General features: G+C 39.5%; 3 protein-coding genes across 19 annotated transcripts in view; 2 read left to right on the plus strand and 1 right to left on the minus strand.

Annotated features, from left to right (window-relative positions):
- The window catches only part of LOC122563700 (zinc finger and BTB domain-containing protein 8B-like), a 23,242-nt gene extending 16,911 nt beyond the window's left edge, over window positions 1-6,331 (plus strand). For all 5 annotated transcript variants that reach the window (XM_043717808.1, XM_043717804.1, XM_043717807.1 and 2 more), the window contains exon 4: window positions 1,360-6,331. In XM_043717808.1, coding sequence (XP_043573743.1) covers window positions 1,360-1,668 — 309 coding nt within the window. In that variant the 3' untranslated portion in view covers window positions 1,669-6,331. The remainder of the gene's footprint in view (window positions 1-1,359) is intronic.
- The window catches only part of LOC122563698 (zinc finger and BTB domain-containing protein 8A-like), a 25,987-nt gene continuing 10,156 nt past the window's right edge, over window positions 1,723-17,553 (plus strand). Inside the window, exon 1 of one of the 13 annotated variants that reach the window (XM_043717789.1) lies at window positions 1,723-1,854. In XM_043717789.1, coding sequence (XP_043573724.1) covers window positions 1,723-1,854 — 132 coding nt within the window. The other 12 variants (XM_043717791.1, XM_043717792.1, XM_043717797.1 and 9 more) reach the window with 12 other exon arrangements.
- The window catches only part of LOC122563702 (tissue alpha-L-fucosidase-like), a 24,658-nt gene continuing 14,083 nt past the window's right edge, over window positions 6,979-17,553 (minus strand). The window contains exon 3 of the mRNA XM_043717810.1: window positions 6,979-7,308. Within this exon, the coding sequence (XP_043573745.1) occupies window positions 7,281-7,308 (28 nt within the window). The 3' untranslated portion in view covers window positions 6,979-7,280. The remainder of the gene's footprint in view (window positions 7,309-17,553) is intronic.

The following is a 17,553-nucleotide window of genomic DNA, read 5'->3' on the forward strand; positions in this document are numbered from 1 at the left end:
AGAAACTGTCCTCTGATTTGATCACTGAAAATGTCAAAAGGTCACTTTGAACAATCACTCAAGTAACCAACGAGTTGGAGAGTAAACCTGGCATTTGAAACATAGATCCAGGTAAAATTGGAAGGCTCATCAAAAAAGCAATACTGAGATAGCCAACTGGGGAAATTGGGATGTATTTGCTTATATATGTTATATTGTAAGTGTGCCTTCTGTCTTTAGGGCAAAACAGCAATAATATGTGGCTTCTTTCACTAACAAGTTTCAATCTGTCTTCAGAAAATTAGAGATGTGTGTAAGACCTAACATTCTGTTCAGATCATAAGGAGTTCCTATTATTATATCTATGGGCAATGACATCTTACAATTGGATATTGGGTATTACAGTAGTACTGCTGAATGCAAGATATTTAAACTGCTATGGAAGTGACCAATGTTAATATACTGCCTGGATAGGGCCTGAAAAATATTCACTGTGAAATACCAGATCCAGGTGTACGAGGCATTGTGCACCTAAAGCTTCTTTCCAATACAAAGCTGCATGTCTAGTCAGTTCTGTGGACAGAAAGGTCTCCCAAATTCGTGTCAGCCATATTCTGACCTAATATGTAGCAAGGCAGATGCACTTGCTGCCTTTATCAAAGCTATTCAGAAATTAGATACAATATTCTTGTAAGTAATTTGGATTTTGTAAACCTGCCATAAAAGTCTTATGTATTTAAGAAACTTGTACTGACAAAACACCAGGGTATTGTTGTTTTCAGCTTCTCTTCATTTCAGCTATTCTTTGCTGTTTGGTATAGTTCGCTATGGAGTGGTTGTGTCTGTTTCTAACCCTGTACATTTTGGAATGAAATTGGATAATTACTGGAGTTGTATTGTCAGTGTTACATCATCAATGAAAAATATTACCACCCAGTATAAAAGCAGTCAGAGTCAAGACCAGCCAAAGATTGAATTGAAGTACCTTTCAGTTTTAAACGTTGGTTGTCAGCATTACATAAATTTGCTGGGTTCCTTGGATGAATATAGGAGTTTGTTCATTGGTGCAGATGTTTTTTAAATCATCTTCAAACCACACCTAACTATTCAATCTGAAACCCTGTTTACTACTAAATGTTCTGGTTACTGTCCACTCTTTTACGTTGGGTGTGATCATGATTAGTCTCTGATATAAGTGTGACTTCATTTCCATAATTGTCCATAAATATCTGCCAATATACTTAACCATTTATTAACATAAATATTGTGGCTTACAATTTAGTTAACTTCCTATTTCTTTTTTTTGCATTGCTATTGTATTCCATTTGACTAAAGAATCTGTGTTAAAAATTGAACTGCATTGAATTCTGTTTTCATCAGGTACATCGCTCGAACAGACCAATTGTCTGCAAAGGGTGCAGGAGAACATTTACCAGCAACTTACAGCATGGTGCAAGACGGTTTGGCCTCTGTGACAGCTGCACATGTGTGATGACTACCAATGAGGAGACATCACCAGTCAATCTAAGTCAGACTGAGCAAGTTTTGGAGAACCAGGAGAAGGAGGACAAAGATGCCAGTTGGCCTGTGTACATAGAATCCAGTGAGGAGAATGAATCTGCTGGAGACAATATGGATGACAAGCAGCAGATTCAGAGAAACTTGACAGATGGTGAAGGATTTATTTAGGGCCACCGGAAATGACTTCCTTTCCAGGTGGATTGTAAATACTCTCTGAACATCATGTTGAACAGGTGCAGTTATGTACCGCTGTATATAGTTGACAAGTCCAAGGCCAAAGAAACTCCAGCCACTACAGAATTCTCAAGATCAGAGCAATTTAAAAGAACCCCTATCCAAGGGGTTCGTTATAAGGTCAGTAAACTGGAGAGGAGACTGCTACACAATGCGTGTCAATCTGAATGGAGGAAGCTGAGAAACCTCTTTCTGTAACAGCTTGAATGGAAGGAGCCAAATATCTGCTGGTAAAACCAAAGTGAAATCTTCTGCATTGGCAGAAAATTTAAAGCCAATTCCTTTTCAGCATTTGCTGAGTATTTATCTTTGTGCGAAATGTTTTTCTTCCCGTACAATATTCTATACAAATACCACAGAGGTGGAATAATTCCACTGTAAGCAAATTGTTCTGGGAATGAAAACACCAGTGGTTGACTGGGCTGGTCCACTGGAAAATCATTTAAAATTTCAAGATCAAACAGCTTGAAATACAGTGCTTTGAATAACTTTGTACATAAAGTTGTTTTTTTAAAAAATAGCACTAAAATACTGTGGTCTTGGTGTAATGAAGTATTCACTGTTGGTTAATATGTGGATGTTTTATAACTTGTACATAGTGGATATTGTCTTGGTGTTCCTACAGTTGGGTAAAATCTGTTCTCTTAGAATTAATCTTCGGGGTTCAGCCAGACCCACTGGATTTCCCCAGCCCCTGTGGGATACAGAACATTATTTAACCAGGATATGGCACAGGTGGATGGAGGTAGGGTAGATCCCAATCAACTGAGGAAGGCTTTCTGGCACTTGTCTATATATTTATAATAATTGTATCCATTCTCATTATTGTCTCCTTTTTTAATGTAAGTTGTTAAATTTATTCCCATTCCTGGCAGCCTACAGGTTTGGCTAAACGGACGTGGAAACTGAACAGCTGGAATGATAAAGATTTTGATGAACCCTATTCTTCACTTTTGGAAGGTGAAATTCAAGGGCTAGAAAATAGTATTTAAAAAGAGCTTGTTCTACAGGAAACAAAACTGAAAATTGTCTGCTATAAATGTGTACATGTTCTGATGGCTACATCAGAACTCCTTTAAACTGCAATAATTTTTTAAAATTTAAATTTGACCTGCCTAAAAGGGTCAAGTAGCAGAATGGACTGCTCATCTATAAAGCAATCAGTCTAATAGGTTACATTGCCGTTTGCTGGCCCCAACTCAACTGTCATTGTTTTGTGTTGGCTGCGTTGTGTTGGAAAGTGTCACTTTGTGTCTTGTTGACACATTATTCCTTTGTCTGATCTTTTCTGTTGATTTGGGCACTATATTTTAATGTTTTATCTTAATAATTACTGAGTGGATGTGATTTTAATGTACATGTGCATGTTGTAAAGTTTGTTCTCAATTACACTGAGGCTAACTTTATCCTCTTTGACTGGGAACAGAGAATCCTTTTATAACTTAAAACAGAAGGCCAGAAATCATACAGCCAGTTATCTCAAATTATGAAAACAATTGATTAATATCCCATATTGATTCCTCTTTCCTCTACCCCATGATAAATGGTTATAAGTATATTCTTGTCTTTATTAGATCCCTGCATTGTTTATTTATGACAAATAAGATTAAACCAGCTCCCACATTTTAACCAGTTACATTTTGATAAATGAGTAATGTTTCTGAGAAAACCTTCCTTTAAAATTTTCTTTTCTATTTGCAACCATATCTCACTTATAAAAACAATTTGTTGCACTATTCAGTGTCACTGACCCCTTTCTAGTCCCTTCATAGGAGTTGAAATTAAAAAGAGATCAGATGGTGAAGTAAGTTAAAACCCTGATCTTTTCATTTTTTTTTTAAATTTAGAGACCTGGATATTAACTTCAGCGAAGAATAGTGGTATATATCTGTTCTATCTGCACCCTACTCTAGTTACCTAAAGTATAAATTATTCATATTTTATTGGCTATCTTATTTAGGGCAAGGATGTGGGCATTGGAGGCGAAGTTACACTATTGCAGTAGATACCAACAACAGTTGAGATTAAAAGTAATCTGGTGGAATACAGATTAAGTTACCTATGTAACTGTTAGGTGGAGCCAAGGAGTCAAAGCTAAAATATGTGAAATGAGAAGGGATACCTAGTATACCTCAGTGCTGTATCAAGTGATTATTCCCAGTACTGGAGGCAGATTAGCAACAGTTAATTCCTGGCTAAAGGGACCAACTGTAGACAGAAATTAGATCTCTTGGTGCAAAATAAAGATGATGCACCAGTACCTGACCCACTATCCAAGCTGGATGTTGGATGCCATTGCAAAGTAGCCAAAGTAAGAAGGCATTCATTTTCAATGTCTCAAGATACCATACAATCTCAAACTCGTGCAGAAAAAAATCTTTAATGTTTCCAATCAAAAATTGTGACTCCTTGTTTAAAAATTACAGATTGTTCAGTCTTTCTTTTCAGGACCATTTTGCTGAAGCATTATATTTGGCATCACAAAGTTATGAACACAAGTGCAGCAGTTGGACTGTTTGGCAGTCAGCTAGCAGGAAGGGGAGGATTAGTTGGGGTGAAGCAGCAACACAGCTGAAATATGCCCTTTTGTTCTCTGTTGCAACTATTATAATCCATTTAAATTGAATGTAATACATTTGATTTATGAGCACGATAATGTTTATCTCAAGATGTGGGTGGTAGTCTATTGCAAATGAATAACCTCTCGCTCTATCCGCACAGGATGCTAAGAATAATGCAAAATTGAACTGCACTGTTGGAACATGGCATTTTAATTATTGTAACAGTATTGTGTCAGAGCATAAGCCCTGGTTCTCCAATTAAGGCACTTTCCATCCTTTTGGAGAACACCACGATATTCAGAGATGTTAACTGGCTAATGTGCTGTTTAATGAATGTTTGTTTAATTTTTAAGATGTAACTTAGAAATCTCTCCGAAGAGCAGGTTCTGTCTCAAAAATAATGTAATTACAAAAATGCATGAATTAGAATCTTGTTCAACTTTTTAGAAGTTCTATATGCTGAATTAATGTTAAAAAGAGTGTTCCTTTATAGTAGAGTTGCTAGTGGTATTGAGTGTTACAGTAGCAATATCACTGAGTAGAAATATTATCTTACTACAAAGAAAGGGATTTTCATTTTGTCTTCCTTGGCCCTCTCATTTTGGCTTCTTTCTTCTGGAGAATAAATGGAATTTATAGCTGTATGATTACTGTGTGTTCTGAAACCTGTCAGCTGAATGAATTAAGTCAGTTACAGTAATCTCCCTGTTTCTGTAACTGCTGGGTGACTTCTAATTGGTGATGGAACTTCGAATTCAGGGTATAAAACATCTACTAAATATAATTAAAATGGATCTTAACTTCTAGTTCTTTTTTAAAAAAATTCACTCTTTTGGGTTCGTATTTTCTGCCTCCTGATAATGTATTCTGTGCATTTTTTTCTATCTAAAATGCCTCAATACACAACCCTCTAAGTTCTTTCTGTTGTTTCAGTGTCTGAGGTGGGAAGTCTGCATGCTTGTGGTGTCCAGTCCTTTTTGTTTACTTTCTCGTCTTGGCCCCCAGCTGAGCAGAAGCTTCCTGTATAGAGATTCATAGATTAAAGACCTACATTTGACCATGCTCTGTGGTGTCATTATTTGCCACATCAAAATCCTGTACCACTACGCTGAATAATTTTTGAAAAGAAATGTATATCTAAACCAGATTGTACATTTTAAGTGGGCAATCTGGAATTTTCTTTATGCTGGCAAAATTGCAATGGCAGAGATGCTGATCCCCAGTTGTTTTATTTAATTTGGTGTCAGTATATGCTTTAAGATATTTGATCACCATTGTGTTTGCAGTTGTCTTACTGGTAAATCAAGTCTTTAATACTGCAGGGAAAATTGAAGACTTGCTTTCAATTTCATTGTATCGGACCTCATGATTTGGTGAGACTTGGTGTGAACTTGTTGCAACTGAGCATTGATAACCCTACTTGTTTTGAAGATCGTTTAAATATTGCCTGTAGATTTGTTTTTAACTTTTTTCCTAATCAATCAGTTCAGAGAAATTATTACACACCTCTGGAGCAGTTGGGATTCGAACCTGAGCCTCCTGAACCAGGGATAGAGACACTACCACTATGCCCTAGATTTTTTTAAAAATCAACTTGTTCAGAAATGTTAGGACACACGTCTGGAATAGGTGGGACTTTTACCCATGTCTTCTGCCTAGAGAAAGGAATATTCTCCCTCCATCATGAACCCTGAATATTACTGAACCATTTTGGTGATCTTGCTTTGAATTTCACAAATTGTGATCCGAGGAACACAGTTAGTATGAACTTGCCAGCAGGCACAATAAAATGACAAAATTCTTTATTTTATGGCCAAACAACAAAATGGCAGTTTTAAAAACTATATTCTTAAAGTGATTGTTTATTTATTTGTTAACTGTATTGCAGATCCCAGACAAAAGTCAGCGTTCTGGCTGATTACATCTTTAGTAACTATTAGCCTAGAATGTGCACCACCCCATCAGCACAATAAATGTGACCTAGTGCTTTGTATCTCTACAGTATTACTGTTATTAAAGTGCATTTTCATATTGTATGTCATTACGGTATTTTGTATTCTTCAGACTTGTTTTGGAGCATGGAAGATTGAAGTCGATAAGGTGAATTTATCTAGTTATATCGTGATATAATCTGAAGGTTTAATAATTGGAACCTTGGATCTGGTCTCATTTGAATTGGAAGATTGTGAACCACGTTTGTGACATGAGCCCTGGTTTGAATTGTTGATGTTGTTTTGTTTTACAGATAGCCAGTGAAATAACCTTTGTAAGCAAACCTCATTTTTCTTCTTTCAATTTTGCTTCTCTTGAAAATAGTGGGGGGGGAGGGAGGGATTTAAAAATAAAGAAAAACGACACGCAGTGTTCTTTTTGTTGGCTGACTTTGGCATTAACTTTCTCAACAAATGACTAACTGCAAAAGCTAACTTCCTGCACTTAGCTCTCAGATCTTTCACTTTTACTACTGATTTTCAAAAAAAATGGCTGATTGTTTGTGTCTTTCTTTCCCCTCCCTTTTCTTTCCTTCTGCATTTGTAGGAAGAGAAAGAACAATGTCTCTAACTTGTTCCCTATCAGGAATTTTCTAGTATGTTTGGCAGCCAAGCTAACTGACTGTCTCTCGCCTAAGGGTATGTGCTGACTAGACACCACGTTCTGAATTCCGTAATTAAATCACACACATTATAATAGATTCTGGATGTTCTGTTAGCCAATCTGAGAGAGGAAAAAGTACCAAATACTTAACATCTGTGGTTGAATAGTCTGTGCAAATTTACTTTGCCTTAAAACTTAAAAATTCAAATATAGTTTTTATATCTTCTCTGTTTAAAAAGAAAATCAAAAATCCAAAATTGTGAAAATTGAAGACTTTTGTTATGTCAAAAAGTCATAACAAAAGGATTATGCTGCTGCACTGCTTGACCTTCTGAGATCACAACTGTAGTATTCGTTGCAAATGATCCAGGTTCCTGGTCTCAACTGTTGTTACAATCTCTGTAGAGACTGATAACTTCTGAAAAGAGATTCAAAATTCCAGTTACAGTTGAAAGAATAGCACAAGATTTGTTTTAAAATGTTTACTATAACAAAATGACTAAACACTTTTTGTGGGCAACTTATACTTAAGTATAGAAAGGAACATTCTCCTTTCATATTTATTACTCATTGCAATCTCCATGGAACTGCAGTGCTTATAGCAAACACTTTCTGGTTGCTCTCAACTTTGGTTGGGATTCCATATCCCCGGTTTGCTGCATGCAGTAGTAACTAAGACTGACCATTTGCTTTCTCCAATCTTTGGAGCATGCTTCTGTATTTCAAGCTTCAGGTCAGTAACTTGCTTTGTTTCAAAATACAGAATACATCTTGGAGTGCAAAAGAAACCGTTTGAATCTTGTATATTATAACTGAGCCCCTGCAATATTGCTTGGCATAGTCTGGATTCTGAACCAGATTATACTGTTTAACTGTGAAGCTGACTTGTTACTTCTGTTCAGGTGCTTGCAGGTATTTTAGCTCCGGGGTCGCTTAGAGACTAATTACTTCTGGAAGTCCATCTTGATTGATAGCTGTTTGACTTCTCTTGTTACCTCAGCAGGAGGAGAGGGGGAGGAAGGAGGGAGAGGGTAATGTTACTGACTGCATTTCTTTCTTTCTCTCTTATCTAGAAGATTGTTTAATTCCAGTTTGTCATTCGTCCAAAATATGGAATTAGAAGTGTTGTTGGATTCGCACAGGAATAGCAATTTCTATACACATTTATCCAAGACGAAAAACAAGCTTGTCATTTCATAACTGAATGAAAGAATGAGAGAGGGGGTGCTCTGAGAACCATGCAAAGCATGGGAGCAGAATTACATTTTTTAAACCTTTCCTTAAAGTGCAGAACTGTTGAAGTGAGAGGGAGCAGCATTACATGAAAGAGGCAAACAAATCACCACTTCAGATATTTTTATGGAAATATGAGGTTAAATACTAAAATTGGTCAAAATCAAAATGGCGAAGTGAATTCAAAGATTCCAATAGCAACTCTTCAAGCTTTTCTGACAAGAAGGAAGTGTCTGAGAGATGAAAATAAAATAATTATTTTCTGAATGCTTTTCAGATTAAGGTATAAGGATGCAGATGTCCTGCGTGGGAACCTGTTGATTCTCCTGTACATTTAGAAAGTGTGCGTGGACTTAGAATCATCAGACATTTTATGGCACAGAAGGAAGCCATCAAGCCCTTCCTGTCTGTGCGGATATAAAAATAGCAAACCAGCCTAATTCCACTGACAAATGTCTGGTCCCGAGTCTTAATTGTTATGGCAGTGGTTCAGAATGACATCTAAAGTTCTGCAGAGACTAATCACTGGGTCAAAGGATAACTAGGGAGAGAATAGGGCCCCTCAAAGATCAGCAAGGTAGCCTGTGTGTGGAACCATAGGAGATGGAAGAGATACTAATGGAGTATTTTGCATCAGTGTTTACTGTGGAAAAGAACATGGAAGATAACGAAGGTAGGGAAATAGATGGTGACATCTTTAAAAATGTCCATATTACAGAGGAGGAAGTGCTGGATGTCTTGAAACACAAAAATGTAGATAAATCCCCATGACCTGATCAGGTGTACCCTATAACTCTGTGGGAAGCTAGGGAAGTGATTGCTGGGCCCCTTGCTGAGATATTTGTGTCATCGATAGTCACAGATGAGGTGTCGGAAGACTGGAGGTTGGCAAACATGGCGCCATGTTTGAGAAGGGTGGTAAGGAAAAGCCACGGAACTATAGACCAGTAAGCCTGACGTCGGTGGTGGGCAAGTTGTTGGAGGGAATCCTGAGGAACAGGATAATCAACATGGCTTTGTGCATGGGAAATTATGTCTCATAAATTTGATTGAGTTTTTTGAAGAAGGAACAAAGAGGATTGATGAGGGCAGAGTGGTGGACATGATCTATATGGACTTCAGTAAGGTGTTCAACAAGGTTCCACAAGAGAGACAGGTTAGCAAGGTTAGATCACATGTGATACAGAGAGAACTAGCCATTTGGATACAGAACTGGCTCAAAGGTAGAAGACGGAGGATAGTGGTGGAGGGCTATTTTTCAGTCTGGAGGCTAGTGACCAGTGGAGTGTCACAAGGATCGGAGTTGGGTCCACTACTTTTCATTATTTATATAAATGATTTGGATGTGAGCATAAGAGGTATAGTTAGTAAGTTTGCAGATGACACCAAAATTGGAGGTGTCATGGACAGTGAAGAAGATTGCCTCAGATTACAACAGGATCTTGATCAGATGGGCCAATGGGATGAGAAGTGGCAGATGGAGTTTAATTCAGATAAATGAGAGGTGCTGCATTTTGAGAAAGCAAATCTTAGCAGGACTTAATGGTAAGGTCCTTGGGAGTGTTGCTGAACAAAGAGACCTTGGAGTGCAGGTTATAGCTCCTTGAAAGTGGAGTCGCAGGTAGTTAGGATAGTGAAGAAGGCATTTGGTATGCTTTCCCTTATTGGTCAGTGTATTGAGTACAGGAGTTGGGAGGTCATGTTGCAGACATTCATTAGGCCACTGTTGGAATATTGCATGCAATTTTGATTTCCTTCCTATCGGAAGGATGTTATGAGGGTTCAGAAAAGATTTACAAGGATGTTGCCAGGATTGGAGGATTTGAGCTATAGGGAGAGGTTGAATAGGCTGGGGCTGTTTTCTCTGGAGTGTCAGAGGCTGAGGGATGATCTTATAGAGATTTATAAAATAATGAGGGGCATGAATAGGATAAATAGACAAAGTCTCTTCCCTGGGGTGGGGTAGTCCAGAACAAGAGGGCATAGGTTTAGTGTAGGATGGAAAAGATACAAAAGAGACCCAAAGGGCAACCTTTTCACGCAGATGATGGTACATGTATGGAATGAACTGCCAGAGGAAGTGATGGAAGCTAGTACAATTGCAACATCTACCATCAAGAATGGCTTGGCAGCATCAATACTGATTGAACTGGTCAGGTCCTAAATGGTATAGCTGTTAGACTGGGTTTGTGGCAAGTGATGAGGAAACCCAAAAGAGGGAAGAACATACTTGACTTCATGCTTACCAATCTGCTAGCTGCTGAGGCATCTGTCCATGACAGTATCAATAAGAGTGACCAACACACAATCCTTATGGAGACAAAGTCCTGCCTTCACATTGAGAGCACCCTCCATCATGTTTGGTGGCACTATCACTGTACTAAATGGGACAGACTTGATCAAGCCTTGGTATCATGAGGTACTGTGGATCATCAACAGCAGCAGAATTGTTCCTGTGTTAATGATGGAATGACTGAATGTTTGTGGACATGGTGTAGCCCATTCAACGGGCTGCTTTGTCCTAGATGATGTCAAGTTTCTTGAGCATTGTTGGAGCTTTCCAGGCAAGTCGGGAATAGTCCATGGCACATCTGACTTGTGCCTTATAGATGGTGGACATGCTCTGGGGAGTCAGGAGGTGAGTTACAAGCTGCAATATTCCTATCCTCTGGCCTACTTTTGTAGCCACTCTGTTTATATGACAAGTCCAATGATGTTTGTGGTCAGTGAACAAAGAACAAAGAAAATTTACAGCCCAGGAACAGGCCCTTCGGCTCTTCAAGCCTGAGCTGATCCAAATGTACTGTCTAAACTTGTCAGTCAATTCCTAAGCGTTTGTAACCCTCTGCTCCCCACCTACTCATGCATCTGTCCAGACGCATCTTAAATGAATCTACTGTGCCTGCCTCTATCACCTCTGCTGGCAATGTGTTCCAAATTCCCACCACCCTCTGTGTGAAGTGGTAACCCCTGGATGTTTAATCTGGGATTCATTGATGGTAACACCGTTGAGTGTCAAAAGATCAGTGATTAGATTGTCTCTTATTGGAGATGGTTATTGCTGGCAATTGGGTGACATGAAGGTTACTTGCTACTTGTTATCCACACCTGGATATCGTCCAGGCCTTGTGCATTTGGACTTGGACTGCTTCAGTATCTTAGGAGTCATGAGTGGTGCTGAACATTGTGAACATCCCAATTTCTGACTTGATGATGGAGGAAAGGTCATTGATGAAGCAGCTGAAGGTGGTTGGGCCTATGACACTACCTTGAAGAACTACTACAGAGATGTCTTAAAGCTGAAATGACTGACTGTCAACAATCACACCCATCTTCCTATGTGCCGTACATGACTCCAACCAGGTTATGGCAATTCAAGTGTTTGTTGAAATACTTAAGAGTCATAGAGCCATACAGAAGGAAAGCAAACCCTTCAGCCAACTTGTCTATGCCAACCAGGTTTCCTAAACTGAACTAATCCCATTTTGCCAGCCCATCTCCTTCTAAACCTTTCCTATTCAGCTACCTGTCCAAATGCCTTTTAAATGTTGTCATTATATTTGCTTCTACCACTTCCTCTGGCAGCTCATTCTTCCCACTATACGAAGCATATGAACACATTGGAGAGAGTGCAGAAAAGGTTATAAAAATGATTGCAGGGATAAGAAACTTCAGTTCTGAGGATAGATTTGAAAAGTTGAGACTGCAGTCGTTGGAAAGGGAGACTAAAAGGAAACCTGATAAGAGATTTTCAAAATCATAAGTGTTCTCGATAGATGGGGAGCAAGAAAAGGATGATACTTCATGATACCAAGGTAGAGGAGCAAGAAGAGGAAGGCACCGATTTGAAGTGATATGCCACATGTGGGAACAACATAGATGAATTGCATGAAGTCATGCTTCTTAGAGAGCCAGTGCAGATATGATGGGGCAAATGCCCTCCTCCTGCACCACCAGAATTCTGAGTGTCTGTGGGAGGATAATTAGTGGCTTGATGTTTGTTGCAGTAGGGTCTTTCAGATAATTGGGGCATTGGAAAAATTATTGACAGGAGGCACTAGTTCAAAGGGATGGGTTGCATCTCAATAGGGCTGGGTCCGTTTTTATTGCAGGGAGGTTAATTCTTCATGGGTTGAAATTAAATTGGCAGGAAGATATGAGCACTGATATATAAATGTAGTGAAGAGGAATAAACTGCACAAAACAAGGGATGGATAGTATTAGAAGAGTCCTGTCATTATTAAACAATGGAGCAGACTAAGGACAAAGAGGAATGCAATCAGTTTAAAATGCACATTTACATATTTGTAGGATGGTGTGTTGGTTTAGTTAATTCAAATAGACGTGGGAGTTTGCAGTAATAATGATGGAAACATCCAAAAATGACAAGGAGTGGGGGGTTAATATTTGAGGATATCAGGTGTTCAAACAAAGGAAGGCGCATGGCAATAGAGGCATGCGGCACAGAAACAGACCCTAGGTCCAACTCATCTGTGCCAACCAGACGTCCCAATCTGACCTAGTCCCATTTACCAGCATTTGGACCATATCCCTCTAAACTCTTTTCCTATACCACTCAGACACCTTTTAAATATTGGAATTGTACCCACTTCCTCTGGCAGCTCATTTCATACGTGCACCACCCTCTGTGTGGGGAAAAAAGATAACCCTCAATTCCATTTTTATGACTTTCAAGACCTCCAGCACCTGCTGGCCTGTATAATGCATTCTTTTTAAGACATCATAATTTATTTCCCCAAGTTCCCTAGCTTCCATATCCTTCTTCACAGTAAATACTGATATGAGTATTTGTGTTTAGTATCTCTCTCATCTCCTGTGGTTCCACATAGATGGCTACGTTAATCTTTAAAGGGGCCCTGTTGTCTCCGTAGTCACTCTTTTGCTCTCATTGTACTTATAGAATCTTTTGACTGGACATATTAAATGGACCAGGGTAACATGGGAGGTAAATGTATACAGTGCACCAGGGATTGTTTCTTAGTGAGTATTTTGCAAAACCTATCTGGGGATCATGGTATTTTAGATCTAGTAATTGTAGTGAGGTTAGATTAATAAAAGCTGGTGCAGTTAACCCTCTGGAGGGTGACAATCACAAAACAGAGAGAATAACTTGGATCTCAAAACAGTGTTCTAAACTTAAAAAGGGTATTTGCGGAGATATGAAGAAAGAGCTCTGAAGTGGCTAGGAAAATAGACTGGGGGTGGAGTGGGGGAAGTAGATAGTTTATAATGCTTAGCAAAAATGTATTTATGTCAAAAAGATGTACTTGACAAGGACGAACCTCATTTGGTTATCAAAGACAGTCAAGGAGAGCATTCAGTCAAAACACTAGGGCATACAAAGCGACTAAAACGAAAGATAAGTTGAAGATATTGACGGAAAGACATTGATTTGAAAGATGACGAACTTAAACGGGAAAGAACAGAATTCATTTGTTCGGAATCGAGAATAGAGTGATCATGTTCCTGTGATCATTTTGTAGCCCTCAGTGAGTAAGGAGCAAATTTGCATGGTAATCAGGTATGAAAGTGAGATGCTAATTAAACAATATCTAAATCAATACTTGTCTAAGTGTTAGGAGTGTTATGAAATAGAATACATATAATAAAAGTGACCAATGTTCAACTACGTATGAGGCTTTGCTTGACCTGGTGCTGGGAATGAGGTTTACTAAATGTGAGAGAATACTTGGGTAAGAATGATCATCATTATAAAGTTTAGATTATTTATTGTTCTCAATAACAAAGTAAGTTTCTAAATTAAAAAGGACTAGTTTTGGATTGAGATACTGCTACGAACAAAATAAATAAACTTTTTAAAAGATGTTTTAGACACCGTTTAGGTATATTGCAGAAAGGTGAATGATAGGAAACCAAAGCTCCAGCTCTATGGGCAGTTGCACTATAGAGACTCGTTTCATTTTGTACATGTCAGATGAATTCTTAAAATGAGATGCTGGACAAATACAATATGTTGTAAGTTAGTGAAGAAGAAAATAAGACTGGCAATGTGAAAAAAGATCTTCTATACCGTGCAGGTAGTAAAGAAAAATGGGCGTTACAGCAGGGAGCTCAAGACTGCCAAGTCTCTTTCAGATTTATACTTCGGTTCTTAATCAGTGTATAGTTTATTTCCCGTTCTCTGCATAGCTCTTAACCCCTTTGGTTAAATGCTCAGGAAGGATGATGTTTGCTGTCAACTAATGCAGCTCGCTACTCCTGTAATGAGACCTCGGAGGTGGGGTCTGTGTATCACTGGTGGAAAATAACAGTTGGGTATTTTCTAGAAGCTTATAAAATAAAATTACAACCACGGAAACTACTCAAAAACCGCCAAAATTAGTATAACCACAGCAATTGGAATGAAAATTGCGGTTCAATCGTTCGTGCTGCCTTTCGTCTCTTAAGTGCCTCCGGGTGTAAATCCGGGCGTTAAAAGCACGTCCGGGTCGGACCGGGTGGAGTGCAGCGTTGGTTGTTGGTAAGGGAGGGTTCGGGGCGTTATGCCAGCATTAAATCATAAATCTAAATTACCACCCAAGGGCTGCTGAGTTTGGCGGGGGTGGGCGGATTATCGGTTACCCCGGTGAGGGAGGGAGAGGCAGGATCGGTCTGGTGGCCGGGGGTATAACCCCGGGGGGTACTGGCGGACTCTGTGTCCGGGATTGTGCCGAAGGATAAGATCCTGTGTGTATGCGACTCGCAGAAAACCGGGTGTTTTAACTGCACGGAGGCTTAATCGGTCAAGTGGGTGAGGGGGAAATCCTGGTGTTGGGGGTCTGTACCGGGCTTGCCCCGTTCCGAGCGCGGGTGGATTGATGGTGGGCGGTAGGACAGGAGCAGCATGCCGTGAGCGGGCGGATTCTGGGGGGGGGGAGGGGAGTCACTGCTCATTGAACAGGCGGTGAGGCTGACCGGGCGGATTCGAGAAAGGGAGGAGTTCATCGCATATTGAAGAAGCGGGTGGCAGTGAGACTGACCGGGCGGGAAAGGCAAGGTGGGGCGGGGGTGACCACGCATTGAACGGGCGGATTCTTGTGGAGTGGGCAGGGATTGAAATAAACTGACGGTTAGTGACGGCGAGCACGAGCACGGGCGGTTAGTCCCGGACAGCGAGCCGGCGGATTGGCTCCCGGGCGTTACTCGCTATTGTTATCTATTGTGTCGCTGCGATTTGATTGGCGTCCGTAGTAGCCAATTACAACAGGGAAGAGGCGGGTTCTGTGTGCAGACGTGAGCTGAGTCTATCTACTTTTCCCGCCAAGGTTTTACTCTCAGCTGTCCATTTTGGGGGAATTTTTAAAAATCTTCCAGCTCAAATTGTCCAGGTTTATCAATTGCTTCCTCTAAGTACTCCTGATCTGATTGTTTTCAATGTGTGATTATAGTATGAGCAGCCTATTCGGGTGCTTCACGGTGAAAGCAGTCCTGTTCATCAGTTGATATCATTAGATAAATAAAATCTTGGGAACATCAACTGAGTTGGCAGGATCAAGAAATCGGCTGTTTTCCCTAAATATAACCATTTTATTTGTTTTTGCCATTTGTGCGCATTATTTTTTAAATTAACGTGACATTGGAAGACTTTTGGGTTTGGAGGACAGGATAATCTATCAGATTGTGCAACTCTGGATTAAAGTCACACATTATGTCTCTTTTTATCATATTTTCATTTTAGTGTATATTATTAAATATTAACATTTTTTGGTAGTTTATGAACTGAGAGTTAAAGTTATTGGAGATTTACTATTTTTACAATATATCTGTAAAAAGGATGAATTTGGGAGTGGGACCATTGTAATTGGCAAAAATGTAACTGTAGTGTGATGTGGCTAGCAGTTCACCTTTGGAATGTGAACTAGAATTTATAATGAAATTTGGTGATAGGAAGTTGTTCTGTGGATAGGCATGCATTGAAAGTAAGTTGTTTTTTCAGACTCCCTAGTTCAAGTTAAGCTCTCCAACATCTTCAAGAATAAGAGAATAACTGATGAGCTATAGTATAAAACCATGTTAAAAATCACACAACACCAGGTTATAGTCCAACAGGTTTAATTGGAAGCACACTAGCTTTCGGAGCAACGCTCCTTCATCAGGTGATTGAATCACCTGATGAAGGAGTGTCGCTCCGAAAGCTAGTGTGCTTCCAATTAAACCTGTTGGACTATAACCTGGTGTTGTGTGACTTTTAACTTTGTACACCCCAGTCTAACACCGGCATCTCCGAAATATAAAACCATGGAATCTTAGAATTTTGCAGCAAAGGAAGAGGCTGTTTACCAAATTGTCTGTATCACTGTTTTGAAAGAACTATTCTATTTAATCCCACATCACCGCCTTTTCCCCATAATCCTGCAAAATAGTTTTGTTTAAGTCATAAAATACATGCCCAGATTCCATTAAAAGGGTTTGGTGAAATCTGTTTTTATTATACTTTAAAATTTCTCTTTATCTGTTCATGGGATATGGCCATTGCTGGTTAGGCCAGCTTTTATTCACCTGGAGAAGGTAATGGTGTGTGCTCCTTTGGTGTAAGGGACAGTGCTGTCAGGTAGTGAGTTCCAGAATTTTGATTTCACAATATGTCTTGTTGAAGAAGGATCGGTGACTTGATGTAATGTATTTTGTAAATGGTACATACTACTGCCTAAGTGTACATTGGTGGGAAAAGGACTGAATTTTGAAGAGTGCCAATCAAGTGGGCTAATTTGGAACTTGAGTGTTATTGGAGCTGAATAATCATTATTCTCCTGATTAGTGCCTTGTTATTGGTGGACAAGTATTGGTGGGGGGTGGGGGGGGAATGTGAGCTACTCAGTGTATAATTCAAGCCTATGACCCATTCTTGTCGCCATAGCATTTATATGGCTAGTCCAGTTGAACTTCTGGTCAATAGCAAACTCTGGGAGATTGATAATTGGGAATTCACTACTTTGGTAACAGAAAGGTTGCAAAAGGTACTGAATGTGCAATTTTGAGTGAATTGCTAATGGCAGTTTTGAGTGAACAACCCTATTTTTGACTTCATGTTAGAGGGAAGACCATTGATGAGGCAGCTAAAGATGGTTTGGCCTAGGATATTGCCCTGAGGAACTCCAAGAGTGAAGTTCGCAAATTAATATGAGTGACCTCCACACCATAACTATCTTTTGTGTTAGGTACAACTCTACCCAGTGGAGAACTTTTCTCCTGTTTCTATTGCCTGTAGTTTTGTTAGGAATCCTGAATGCTGTTCTGTCAAATGCTGTCTTTTATGTCAAGGCCAGTAACTCTCACTTCACTCTGGAGTTTAAGTCTTTTGTTCATGGTTGAACCAAGACTGTAATGAGGTCAGGAGATGAGCGAGTGGCTTTGGCAAAACCCAAACTGAGCATCAGTGAGCAGGTTATTCCTTTGCTAGTGCCACTTA

The sequence above is a fragment of the Chiloscyllium plagiosum genome, chromosome 27 (genome assembly GCF_004010195.1).
Source record: "Chiloscyllium plagiosum isolate BGI_BamShark_2017 chromosome 27, ASM401019v2, whole genome shotgun sequence".
NCBI classification, from domain to species: Eukaryota; Metazoa; Chordata; class Chondrichthyes; order Orectolobiformes; family Hemiscylliidae; genus Chiloscyllium; species Chiloscyllium plagiosum.